This window comes from Aphis gossypii, chromosome X (assembly GCF_020184175.1).
Source record: "Aphis gossypii isolate Hap1 chromosome X, ASM2018417v2, whole genome shotgun sequence".
Taxonomy (NCBI): domain Eukaryota; kingdom Metazoa; phylum Arthropoda; class Insecta; order Hemiptera; family Aphididae; genus Aphis; species Aphis gossypii.
In genome coordinates, this window is record NC_065533.1 from 1,631,518 (window position 1) to 1,645,038 (window position 13,521).

At 29.4% G+C, this 13,521-nt stretch overlaps 1 protein-coding gene across 1 annotated transcript; it reads right to left on the reverse strand.

Annotated features, from left to right (window-relative positions):
- Window positions 1–602: 602 nt before the first annotated feature.
- On the reverse strand, window positions 603–5,539 carry LOC126552261 (putative nuclease HARBI1). Its single transcript, XM_050206958.1, has 7 exons — window positions 5,536–5,539; window positions 2,193–2,320; window positions 1,917–2,111; window positions 1,544–1,702; window positions 1,052–1,193; window positions 781–922; window positions 603–699 (listed from the first exon to the last, which is right to left on the reverse strand). Exons 1-7 carry the CDS (start codon window positions 5,537–5,539, stop codon window positions 603–605), a joined length of 867 nt encoding a protein of 288 aa, XP_050062915.1.
- Window positions 5,540–13,521: the final 7,982 nt, after the last annotated feature.

The window sequence follows — 13,521 nt, forward strand, 5'->3', positions numbered from 1 at the left end:
ATAATACTAATCAATTTTACGGCCCTTTTGGTCCAACAGCAAAAAATATAACTTACGATTGATAATAATAAATCACAAGATCCAATTGTGTGTAAATATGTAATTGAATCAATAAATGTGTATAATTGAATAATTGAATAAATGAATGTGGAAAAACTATGTAAGTATGGAAATGACTAAATGAATAATAAATGTATATAAAACAACAAAATTTTCACGTAAACAAACGGAGCGCAAAACTGGCCAGCTGCTTTCCTAATCTAAATGATATATATAAAACATTTGTTGTTCCAAGCTCTTCAATTGGTGTCCGGAATGCGAGTATCAAAATTATACGCAGCCGGGCGTACAATGGTATTCAGTGGTGGAGGGATATAGGACAATTTGAAGCAATTCATATAATCTTAACCGATATTTTAGATTGTGAACGAAGTGATGAATGTATTGATTTTACAATGGTGTGTGTTTTTTTTTTTTTTTTTTTTTTGTTTTTGTGTCTGTGTACAGCATAACTAGTGGGACATTCCATTATCATGTTCGTACATGCCAAAATCTATTTCAACCCCATCATAAACAACTTCAGGGTCAGGATTAGATTCTTTTTATGTTATGTACATATTGTGCAGTACCACACAAGCATTTATTATTGCTGTAGCTTTTTCAGGTGCATAATGGAGCACTCTGTGTATCAATAAGCACCTTAAATTAAATTATATAATATAGATAAAGTATGATATAATTATATATGCAGGCATATAAAACAAATTATTATTTAAATACCTGAATCTCATCTTCAATAATCCATTGCATCTTTCTATTAAACTCCTAGCCCGCATTTGCTTGGTATTATATAGCTCTTCTTCATTTACCGGATTTTGGATCGGTATTAATAGCCATGGTCTAAGAGCATACCCAGAATCACCTATTTATAAAATTATATACCATCCTTCATTTAAATCCAGTACAATTTTCTTTTTTTATGTTTATAAATTTTTTATAAAGTAATAAAAAATAAATATCTCAAAATGTAAATTTTCCTATTAACTAATACCCAGAAGATAGAAACATTGATTGCGTCTGCTTAATTCTTGAACTATCGGTAGTACATTGCAATTGTTCCAAATGTGGCTGTCGTGTGTACTACCGAGATACAGTGCATTCACTCTTAATATTTTTAAATTGGCAACACTAATCTGTTTTTGATAAACAGATTAACAATTTTATTATAGTTAGATCACAATTTTTATTTAAATTTTAAAATACAATGTACCCCGAGGAAAGTGATCGGTCAACGTCATATGGAAGTACATTAAAAATTATAGAGAAATGGTGGTAGGGCCTATCAACATTTTTATTTATTAAAGTTTTTTAAATAAGCAGTTTATATACATTTTTAAAGCTATTCCATTGTACTATCAACTAATAGTATTGTATATGTAAAAATGAATTTTATTAATTTGAAAAAGTATGGTATTATTATGGTTACTTCCCCCTGGGACACATTGTACAATATATGTAATATGTATATTATTAATTGTCTTACTAATTGGGTATTTATTGAATGATAATTTTTTCTATTTACATAAATATGTTCAGGATAATTATTTTCTGCTCCTAGATTTCCTGATGGAGCTACAATAGCAATACGAGTGCAATCTATGCACCCACAAACTCCGGGAAATCCTGTTTTCATGTAAAATCTAATAAATTTAAGATGTTAATTAGTAGGTAGTGTGTGAAAAGTATTACAAATTGTGTATTGGAATTGTAGATATTGGGATGTTAAGTATGTAGACGTATTCTATTTTATAAAATAAAATTCCAATTTTACTTTATCTACCTATATCTACTTGGTTACTTCCATACCATTCCTAAATTCCTATTTAATTACTTATATATATACGTATGCATACTCATTTCGTAACTTGCTTATATTCATCAATGTTTTTGGGAAATTTAACCCAACTATTTAAAATAGTTGGTTGATTAAGTGCATTAGTTACTTCACTAATGTTGCGTGATACAGAAGACTGACATGCAGCACTATATCTACTATTACAAGTAAATAATTGATACGATCCAGTACCAAAAAATTGCAATGTGATTAAAACCTAAAGAATATTTTAACGTAACATTTAAAAAAGTATTTATATATATTATGATATAAATTATTATTTTTATTTATTAAGTACCTTATCTTGAACACTCAATGCCGACGAACGCTTTGGCGGTTCTATAAATGGAGTGACTAACTCGATTAAATAATTTGTCAAATTTTTACTCAATTTGTAAGTTTTGACAAAGCCAAAAAAGGATTTACCTTAACACCAAAAGGTTGTCTAACATTTTGAGCTCCTAGTCTCTCAACGTTTATCATAGCAAACATCACAGCTTGTTCATAATCGTTTGCCATTTTTATTACTATTTAATAATTTAACTTTTATTCAAAACTAACTAGTAACTAGATGTCGAAATATGAATCTAATGTAATCGAAAAATTACAAAGTGACTAATCACTAATGACTATTCTGCAGTTGAATGTTGATAAATTAAATATATTGAATCTATGGCGCTAGCAAATAAAAAATCATTCGAATTAATCGAATTAATTATGTCGAAGTCGAAATAGGCAATAGACAAAATGTCGAACGTTTTTCATGCGAGTAATGTCACACCTTATTTCGAGAATACCATTACACACGAATCGATCAGTTCTATTTTTGTCGAATGCGACAAATTTCGAGAATTAGATCCCTGATTATTCAAAATGAATGGGCAATATACGAAGACGAACGATTTTTACTTTATGCTAATGGTCCGAGATTGAATGAGCGAATAATTATTTTTTCATTAGATGAAGGATTAGTTAATTTGTCATAGGTAGACACATGGGTTCTGCGATGGAAACTTGAAATTGAATTTCGAATTTTTTTTGCAGTTATATGTTATTAGAGTTAAAATGTATGATAATTTTATTACACCAATATTTTGTTTGCTTCAAAAAAAAAACTCTTAGTACGTATGAAGAAATTTTTACTGCAGTTCTTAATAAATGTTCCGAAAATAATGTTTATCCCGACCCTAAGATAATGAACATGGATTTCGAACAAGCTGTAATCCAAGCAGCAAAAACCTTCATTGGTGACCATTTAATAATACAAGGTTGTTTTAATCATTTGTGCCAAAGCTCAGAAAGGAAACTACAAGAGTTAGGATCAAAAAATAAATATAATAATGATAGTGACTTAAGTTATTATTATAGTATGGTCTATGGCTTAGCTTTTTTATCGGTACAGAAAGTGATTGAAGGCATGAAGTACTTGAAATCAATTTGTGCATCCGATAATACTGATTTTATTGATTATTTTGAAGCAACATATTATGTTACTGGAACATACAAAAAAGTCGGGGTTTAAAAATTCAGACGAAATAAGCACCTGAAACGTGGAACGTACATGAGGCTACATTACACTCCAGACACCGTATAAATATCAGTGTTGATGAGTTGCGGCTCGATCCCTAAATAACTTACGAATTGCGGCCCGTGTTTATAAAACAGATGTACGAGTTGCGGTCACATTTTACATTTTATTTATCACTTCATATCAGCCTATCAGTGTTACCCAGAAGACACCACGAGGAGGTTGGCTGAGTCGTCAACCAAAAATTTATTTTTATTTTTTATTTTTTAATATTTATGTAAAAATGGCATAATGTATGGTAATTTATGGTAAAATGAATAAAAATATTTAATATAATGAATTAATGTATGATAGCAAAATTTATGGTAAAATGAATTTTTTTAGATTATTAGTTGGGCAAAAACTTAAAACTTAATGATTTGACGAAATCAAACTGCTCTATTTCTTTTTGTGCTAGCTTTGTCATCTGTTGTCTTATAAATGTTTCTTTTTCCCATATTTTCTTCGTTTTTATTCCATTGCTTCTACATTTTATGTACGTTTCTGATTGAATTTCTACTAACAAATCAATGCAATTATAGATGTTAGGATGACTAGAGTAGAACGATGAATTTAGGTGTGAATGAAAACTTTCACAGCCGTTAGTGGTACGGTTACAGCTAGCAAAAAACTGTGCTCAAATATTTGGGGGATACATAGTTTTCGAAAACATAGTCAGTAAATTGTACAACCCGATCATCTTTAGTGGGCAATATTGCTAAAAAGTCATCCATGAAACAATCAATGACGTTGTCAGAATCCAAAAATGGCAAACCAAAAAAAAATTTTAAAAAATAACTTTCATCTGTTTTTGTGTCATACATTTTCGTGAGTCCTAAACTTTTAATTTTCCTCCACCAACTTTTCCCTAGGTGAAAACGACATCCTCTTATTTTAGCATTAGGGACGACTTCCACTAGGTACAACACTGTAGGTAGCTTGTTCAAAATCTATAACAACTTCAGTAGGAGAGCACGTTAGACCAATGGACATGGAATGGCGAATTAAATGTTGAAATGCACACTTGTAGGGTAGTTAAAAAAACACTAGTGGTAAATATACATTATTTTTTAGGCCATGGATTGTAAAAAGTTGATAAAAGTATTTAGGGCATCTTTTGAAAGTTCCATCTACGTAAAATTTATTTACATCGCACAGCACTTTTATGTTTTGTGTAGTAGAAAAACCAATTATAAAATTGTCTTTGTCGTTGATAAACCAAAATGGCTCAACTATATTGGTTTTGATATCCATAGACTCTAAAGCGGCATGTAATTCTTCAATGCATTTTGGCAGAGGGGGGTGTACAAATGAACGGGCACGATGAACATTGTAACGAACTCAAAAACAGTATATACTCTTTTGTAGGTTCAGGAACATATATTTTTACTAATATAATACATATAACATAACATTACATACACGTGAATGTATTACAGTAGAATATAATACGAATAAATATAACGTGTTATAAAATTGAATATAATATGAATAATTACGGTATTTTGTATGATTGAATATAACATGAATAATCACAATTTATAATTCACAAGCTTCTTTCCGAACATTGAGATATATGTGTTAGGTTAAAAACTCACGTGATTACCGTTATGGTAGTAGATAAGGGAATAGTAATATTGGCTTGGTGCGCACGACTATGGTCGATGGCGGCTATTACAATTATAACGTGGTTCACCAGTAACGATAATCAGTGGGGCGGCGGTAATGCTCACTCTCGCACTTTATATCTTGACGGTGACGGTTCGTTTCATCGGACAGTACAAATCCGCGTCTGTACCCACGACCACACTATCGGGACTCTTCGGCGGCGGTGGTGACGGTTGTAATACACTATTCGTAGTGATAGTGTAATCAAGTTGGACAGTACAGTAAAAACTGTACCCACAATTGTGAAATTACACTGTTATGGCACTACGAACAGTGTTCGTAAAGACTGAATTTTCAGTGTCGACGGGTGCTCTTTTCTGCACCTTTCGGCATATACGTCTATAGTAGTATGGCATATTCCTGTGTTAATATTCATGACGTTTTCTTGGTAGTATTTATGACATACTCATGGTTTGTCATGTTGTATTCGTATGACAAGTGTCGATTAATTGTTCAACTATGAATAATTATATATTTGTGTTGAATAATTATTTAATTGTAAGAGCATTGGTATAGTATCGAAACAGGTTTTCTTGCGTGCGCTATCTATTGTCACGCGAATGCGTAATTATTACGAATTGAGTATTAAAGGTGGCGGCGCGTAGCGATGTATTTATGCGTCATATACGTGCTCGTTACAACATTGTGTCGAATTAATGATAAATCATTCGTTGTCAAAGTCGATACATCGCCTTACTTCAATTCTGAACGAATGAATTTTGAAGATTTGCAAGAAATGTCTTCTATGGCTTTTCTTTTTAGAGAATTACCTACCTAATATTTGCCTATTTAGGACTTTTTTGTCGTTTTTATTGTGGTTATGGTTAGTATTACTGTCAACTATTTTATTTAAAGGAGATAATTTTAAAAAGCACTTACAACTTTTGACACTACAAGGCCACCGCTGTACATCGTTTTTTAATGTTTTGTGGAAACGAAATTTGTAGCCTTCGTAGAGAATAATTGGTTTTGATTTTTCACTATTTACAAACTCACTTATATTATAATAAACTGTATAACACACTCAAACAGAACTTTTAGTCTTCGTAGATATAGATACCTACCAGGCGGTGAACAGACTAACACTGTAATATTTTTCGTTTAAATTATTGACGTTTTGGTATCTACTTTAGATAAGATACTGCCGATACTGCCGGCACAAAATTGAAAATAAATACATTTTCCGGGCCGCAATTCACCGGTCTTCAACATTCACCTATACCCATAAATATTAGGGCTAGTTCACATGAGAGGCGTTAAACGCGAGTTTTTTAGTTAGTGTTCACATGAGAGGCGTTAAACCCGCTTCGACATTGTTACCACTGTTCACATGTTTACTGAATTTACGCGCTAAGTGCGCGCTTATTACCATAGTCAATCGAGTATTGTATTCTGTCGAAAATGGATGTTTCAGATGCGATTTGTTTATGGATACTGTATCGAAGAAGACTGCGTTGTAGACAAAAAGCACGAAAATATTGGGTTCATCCTATTTTACAAAATAGACTTACCTCAAGCTTATACATAACGCTTTATCCGAGTCTTAGGAATTATGAACCTAAATTTTTCAACTACTTCAGAATGTTAATTCAATCTTTTGATGACTTGTTGGAACTAGTAAAGGGAGAACTTACTGCTGATGAAAGTGCAATTAGGTATTGCATTTCACCTGAAGAAAAACTTATAATAACTCTGAGGTATGTACATTAATTTTTATTTTACAAATATAACAAATTACTTTAACTTGAAATATACTTTGAAACTAAAACATTTTTAAAAATGAAAACTTATTTATTAATGATTTTTACATAATTAATATTATAATATATTATTGTATTTAATACTTTTTATACTATAAACTTGTTAATAATTTTCTTCAAATAAATCCATAATTGATTCTTGAGAAACTTCACTGGCATTTGATGGTGTTGGAGAAGGTGAAGATAATGAAGTCAATTGATGATGATTAGGGCTCGGAAGTTGTAGGAGCTAAAAATGACAAAATATGCATGCAAATATGCACAAAAAATTTACAAAATATGCACGAAAAATGTTAAATATGCAAAACAAAATATTTTGAAAATGCTGTATAAAAAACTGTATAAAATATGTAAAATAAATGTATTAAATATAAAAAAAAATTAATTAAGTAGCTGTAAATGTAGTTGGCTGATTTTCAAAGATTGTAATTTTTCAATCTAAAAATAAAAATATAGAATAAAAGTTATTTAAAAAATTATATTTATTTATTTTTAATTTAGAGACGTTTTTGCAATATATATATAGATATGATACGGTGTACGTTAAATAATTAAAAACAAAATAATAAAACCATAATTGTTAGAAGAAAACTACAGTTTTTTTTAGAAAATATTGAACAAACATAGAAATCCTATTAAAATTAAGAAATATGCCTAAAAAGCATATGGAAATTAAGAAATATGCACTTTTTTTCTGAAATTGACAAAATATGCAAAAAAATGCATTTTTAATTTTTGTATTTAAACTCGTCACTGTATCGAAAGAATTTCTAGCTTGGTCTGCTATAAACTGAGAGCATACAGAAAAATATGCAACTCCTACAACTTCCGAGCCCTGATGATGATAATTGTTTTTCTCTATAGTAGTATAATCTTGATGTTGTCTGCGTGCGGGTGTGTCATATGATATAGTAGTATCATAGTTTGGGTATATAATGTTACTTGGCACGTATTGGTGATTATACATTGGAGAGTGATATCTACTAGGTGGTGATATTGTTTGATTTTGTAGTATTAAATTAAAAAAAAATTTTAACTATCACTTAACTTTAGCACGATGATACATTGAGTGTACTTTTGGTATTATTAGTAATAAATGGCGTATATTACATCGTCCACTAGACGTGGACATCGATTTTGCAGAATATATTGTGAAAGCAATTTGCGTACTCCACAATTATGTAAAAACACGAGATGGCTGCAGTTATAAAGATACATTTTTTACAGCACCCCTATCAAGTTTAACTGGAGCTACAACTGGCTCCAGCTACAACTGTATAATCCAGTTTTGAATAATTGAGACTAAAATGATAACAAAGATAAAATACAGCGTCATTAGCGTAAGTTAAGGGTTCATATAAGATGTTCTATTTTCTTAATAATCAATTATATTAATATTACTTACACGACATCATTGCACAAATGTTTGCATTTCATATTCTGTATTGTAGAATTTAATTCTTCAGGTTTATTATTTATAATATTATCAATAATATTTTTATAAATACAATATTTAATTGTATTTATTCTGTTAATCATACCATTTTCTGTAATGTTCGTTTCCTGAGTTTGATTTGGATTTTGGCTATAGGCAAACATAAAAATTAATTAAAACATGTATATTTAATTAACAATTTAATAATACATACATTAATTGTTGAAAGGAAATATAATGCTTGAACTTCTGTGATTTAAATATGTTATAATATTTACTGTACATTTTATTTTTTTATTTTTTCGACACTTTTTTTTTATTGTATTTTAAATAAAAGTCTTTTGCGTATTCGTATATATTAATATCGTAATTTTTCAAAAATATGTTGATATCAATATTACTAGATTTCAAATAACAATAAATTTCATGAAAGATTGCATTTCAGTTGGTTTACATATATCGGCAGAACACATCCATTGCAGATTGTTAAGGTTATCTATAAGCTTTGTTTCAAAATTTTTAAACGTGTGACCACCTGCTTTCATCCAAACTTGGATGAACATGGTTAATGTTAATACTTAAAACTTTATTACTTAAATTCATGAAAAATGAGCAAATCTCTAATGCAGTGTTCTATAAAAAAAAAATTAAAGTTATTTAACTTTTATTATTTTATATCAATAAAATCAAAATGCTTACCTCACAGAAATTGTTTTTTTTATACCTACTATTATCAGCGTTCATAGATTCTAAGAAGAGAAATGCAAATTAGTACAGGAATAATTACATCAGAATTACTGTTTACCAGGATTACTGTAACTCAGGATTACTCTATATAACATTACTATTTTACAGGATTATGTGTGCTTACCAATGGTGTTTTCTTTACGTTCTTTAATTTCTTGTTGACCATTTATTACCGAAATTGCCGGAAAAACTGAAAAATAGTACGGTATTAAATACTATAATCCCGCGGACAACTTGACCTTATGCCCTTATCAGCAACATAATTAACCCTTGTGCTTTAAAATATTTTAAATAATAAGTATTCTTGATAATACCTGATATCTGATTAGGTTTTGTTTCGGCTGCCTTGTCATGGTCATATGAATGACCGAAATCAAGAATATTATTTACTTCTGGTAAAACTGGAAAATAGTACGGTTATACATATTATAATCATTTTGAGTTGAGTGATATCAGACTTACAGTCCCTAAACAATAATTGGTCGAATTTGTCAGAGGTACTCTTCTGCACCAGTTGACGCTTTCTGGCCAAACCTAAAATTACATTTGTCCGTCTGGACACACATTCAAAAGTTTTTTGCGTCATCTTGTAAAAACCGTTTTACTAAACAAGGCACGACATATAAGAGGTTTGTACAACAAATGGTTAAGACCGCACACATTTTAATATAAATATGATGGTGATATTTTTCATAATTTTATTATAATATATAATATTCATATTATATTATATGCTATAGTAAAATTCATCATTAGACGTACGGTGGACTTTTACGTTTATCGAAATTAGTTATATCTACTGGGTTTTTTCTGTATCGGCCGGCAGGATTACTAAGAATAGACATCTACAACCGACGTTTGCACAGCCGTCAACGCTCTATGCACGGACCCCCTTCCTAATATGTTCTACCGCGGTAGATTCGTAACGGTTTAAAATTAATTTACAATATAAATATTGTACTACGACTTAGCTAAGCACATCACTAAGTCATGTGAAGTCGTATGCTATCATTTTCAAAGGTGTAGTACAAGATTTTGATTTTTAATATTTTTTTTTTGAACTATATGTCCCGGGTACACATTATTAACGCAATAACCAACTATAAGTCGTAGCTTGAACATAATTTATCCTATGATGGTCATTTTATCGTACGCACTTTAGGTTGCAACGATAATGACATACGCATTATCCCAAATTCAAGTGAAAAATATATATCATTTAGTAAACAAATTTTAAATAATTTTTATGTAAAATTTGTTGACACTTTTATATTCTTACCTGAATCACTCTCAAATTTAGCCACTAATTTAGGTGAAGATAAAACAAAGTTTCGCGAAATTACAAAACACTTTACAATAGAAAACATTGATTTAGTTATTCGAAAAGGGGTATTTCCATATGAGTATGTAGACTGTAACTCAAAACTTAAAGATACAACATTACCCCTTAGGTTTAAATTTTATAATTCATTAACAGACAATCATATTTCTAAAAATGATTATATGCATGCATGTAATGTTTGGGAGAAATTTAAAATAAAAACCCTAGGGAAGTATAGTAATTTATATTTATTAACAGATGTTTTAATACTTGCCGATGTATTTGAAAACTTTAAGGATATTTATTTGAAAACTTTTAATTTAGACGCTTCTTATTATTTGACTGTACCGGGTTTTGCGTTTGACGCGATGCTTTTTTATACGGGCGTAAAACTTGAGAGATTAAAAGAGTACCCCATGCTTCTCATGATTGAGAGTGGAGTGAGGGGTGGGGTATGCCAATCTGTAAGACGATACGCTAGGGCTAATTTACCAGATGTGGACGGAATTATTTACAACGAGAAAAAACCACACGTTTACTTAATGTATTTTGATTGTGTTAATCTATATGGTAAATCGATGCTTGCAAGTTTACCACTCAAAGATTTTGAATGGTGTGATGATTTTTCACTAGACGTTACTAAAATAGATGATGATGCACCTATAGGTTATATACTGGAAGTAGATGTGGATTACCCCGAAAAATTACACGATGATCATTGCGATTTGCCTTTTTTACCACAGAATGGTTGCCCCCCTGATACCAAAATTAATAAACTGCTAACAACATTAAATAATAAAAAAAATTATGTCGTTCATTATAGGTTATTAAAGCAGGCAATAAATAATGGATTAAAAGTGGTAAAAATTCACAAAATAATTAAGTTTACACAATCTAAATGGTTGGCCCCCTATGTTGAAAAATGCACAAGTATAAGGGTCTTGGCAAATAATAAGTTTGAAAATACATTTTGGAAATTACTCGTAAGTAGTGTTTATGGGAAATGTATGGAGAATCCACGTAAAAGATTAAATATAAAGTTAGTATCCAATGATCGAAAAGCTCACCAACTTATGAGAAAACCTAATTTCATTGACAGGACAATATATACCAATGACCTTATGTCATTACATTTTCAAAAAGAAAAAATTAAATTTGACAAACCAATATACGTGGGATTTTCTATTTTAGATATTTCAAAAACATATATTTATAATTTCCATTATGATACAATGAAAAATAAATATGGCAAAAAATTATCATTATTATATACAGATACAGATTCTTTAATATATCGTATTGAAACAAATAATTTTTTTAACGATTTAAAATTTGATTTATTGGATCACTTTGATACATCAAATTTTCTAATTAATTACTTTTGTTTCAGTAATAAACACAAAAACATCCCTGGGTATTTTAAGGACGAATTAAAAAGTGAGATTATGACCCAGTTTGTAACGCTAAGACCCAAATTATATGCAATACAGTGAGTGGTGTCGAATACAAAAAAGCAAAAAGTGTTAAAAAATAAGTTAGGGACAAATATATGACAGTTGACTAATATTTAGATATTTTATCTGAGTTCAGTTCTCAAAATGCAGATTCACAAAAAAATTAAACTAAACAAATTAGTGCATGCTGCGATATTAATCTAATACAGTCAACCAAACATCGCGTGTATTCCAAAACAGTTAAAAAAATTATATTGAGTGCAAATGACGATAAACGGGTCATATTATAAGGTGGTATTCGCACACTACCATATGGCCATTATAAATTAAAATAAATAACAATAGTTTTATAAATATTAACACATTGTCTACCATGTTTAATTTTCAAAAATTACCCCACAGCACCAAGAGTGTACACAAGTTCACACACTTCTATATTTATTCTTTACCATGTGTATGTGTTATGTGTGTACACTGGTTACACATTTATGTACAATTTATTATAACTTTACAATACATTATATAGTATTATATTTTGGTTGATATTGTAATTATTAAGTATGTGAAATATTGTAATATGCCAGTTCTAAGAACCTAATGATAAAATGTCAATAATTTGTTTTTATTTATTTATATATTTTTTATTGTTATTATTACATATTATTTTTACACCATCTAACTATTTATATTTGATCCAAATGCATAATCTAACATTATTTTGGTCATTTATTATCAACTTATAATTACTTTTTTTTTTAAATATAACCAATGTCATTGTAATCGCCTTGGATTGAGCTTCTTACAATACATTATATAATATTATATTTTGGTGGATATTGTAACTATTAAATAATTGAAATATTGAAGTATGCCAGTTCCAAGAAACTAATGATAAAAAAAGTGCGCAAGTGAGTACCGCTCTGCTGTACATTAGGTGCCGTATGGATCATTATTATATATTATAGGAGTGTTAAATTTGAATCCAATGATAGTTATCATTGTATACGAAAAACGATATACATGACAAGATGATTTGTCAGCATGAGATATAATTTCTAGTTGTTGGTAAAAAAGGTGGTTTAAAAAAACCAGCTTATATTAAAAAATATTTTGAAAATTAAATCACGTAAAGAAAACGCGAATCTTAATAACTGGTAAAATTTTCAAGTATCTACGACTTATACTTTTTGAATAATAACAAATATCAAAAATCGTCTGAGGCTAAACTGTTATTTAACGCGGTTTTTGTAAAAATTTAAATTTCAAACACTCATAAAATTTTTTTGTCTGAATCCGGTAGAGTTTTTTTTACAGATATTTGAAGAAAAATGTATGGAGAACCTTGTACCAAATTTTCAAAACTTAGTTATAAAAGAAAAAAATTTTATGATTTTTCAACTTCAAAATTACTTGCAAATTTTCGCGTTTTCGACAGATTTCGTAAAAATTTGAACTAAAAACGCTTATAAAAAAAAATTGTGACTAACGATTTTTAATTTTTTTTAGCTACATTAAAAACAACTCATAAGGAACCTTGTATTTAATTTTCAAAACTTTTTGGTCGTCCAAAAATTTTTTATCGACACTTTAAAAAAAATTTCTCAAAAAAATCGAAAATTTCAGTGGTCTATAAATAACTCAAAAAAAGTCAAAATTTTTTGAAAATTTAACTATA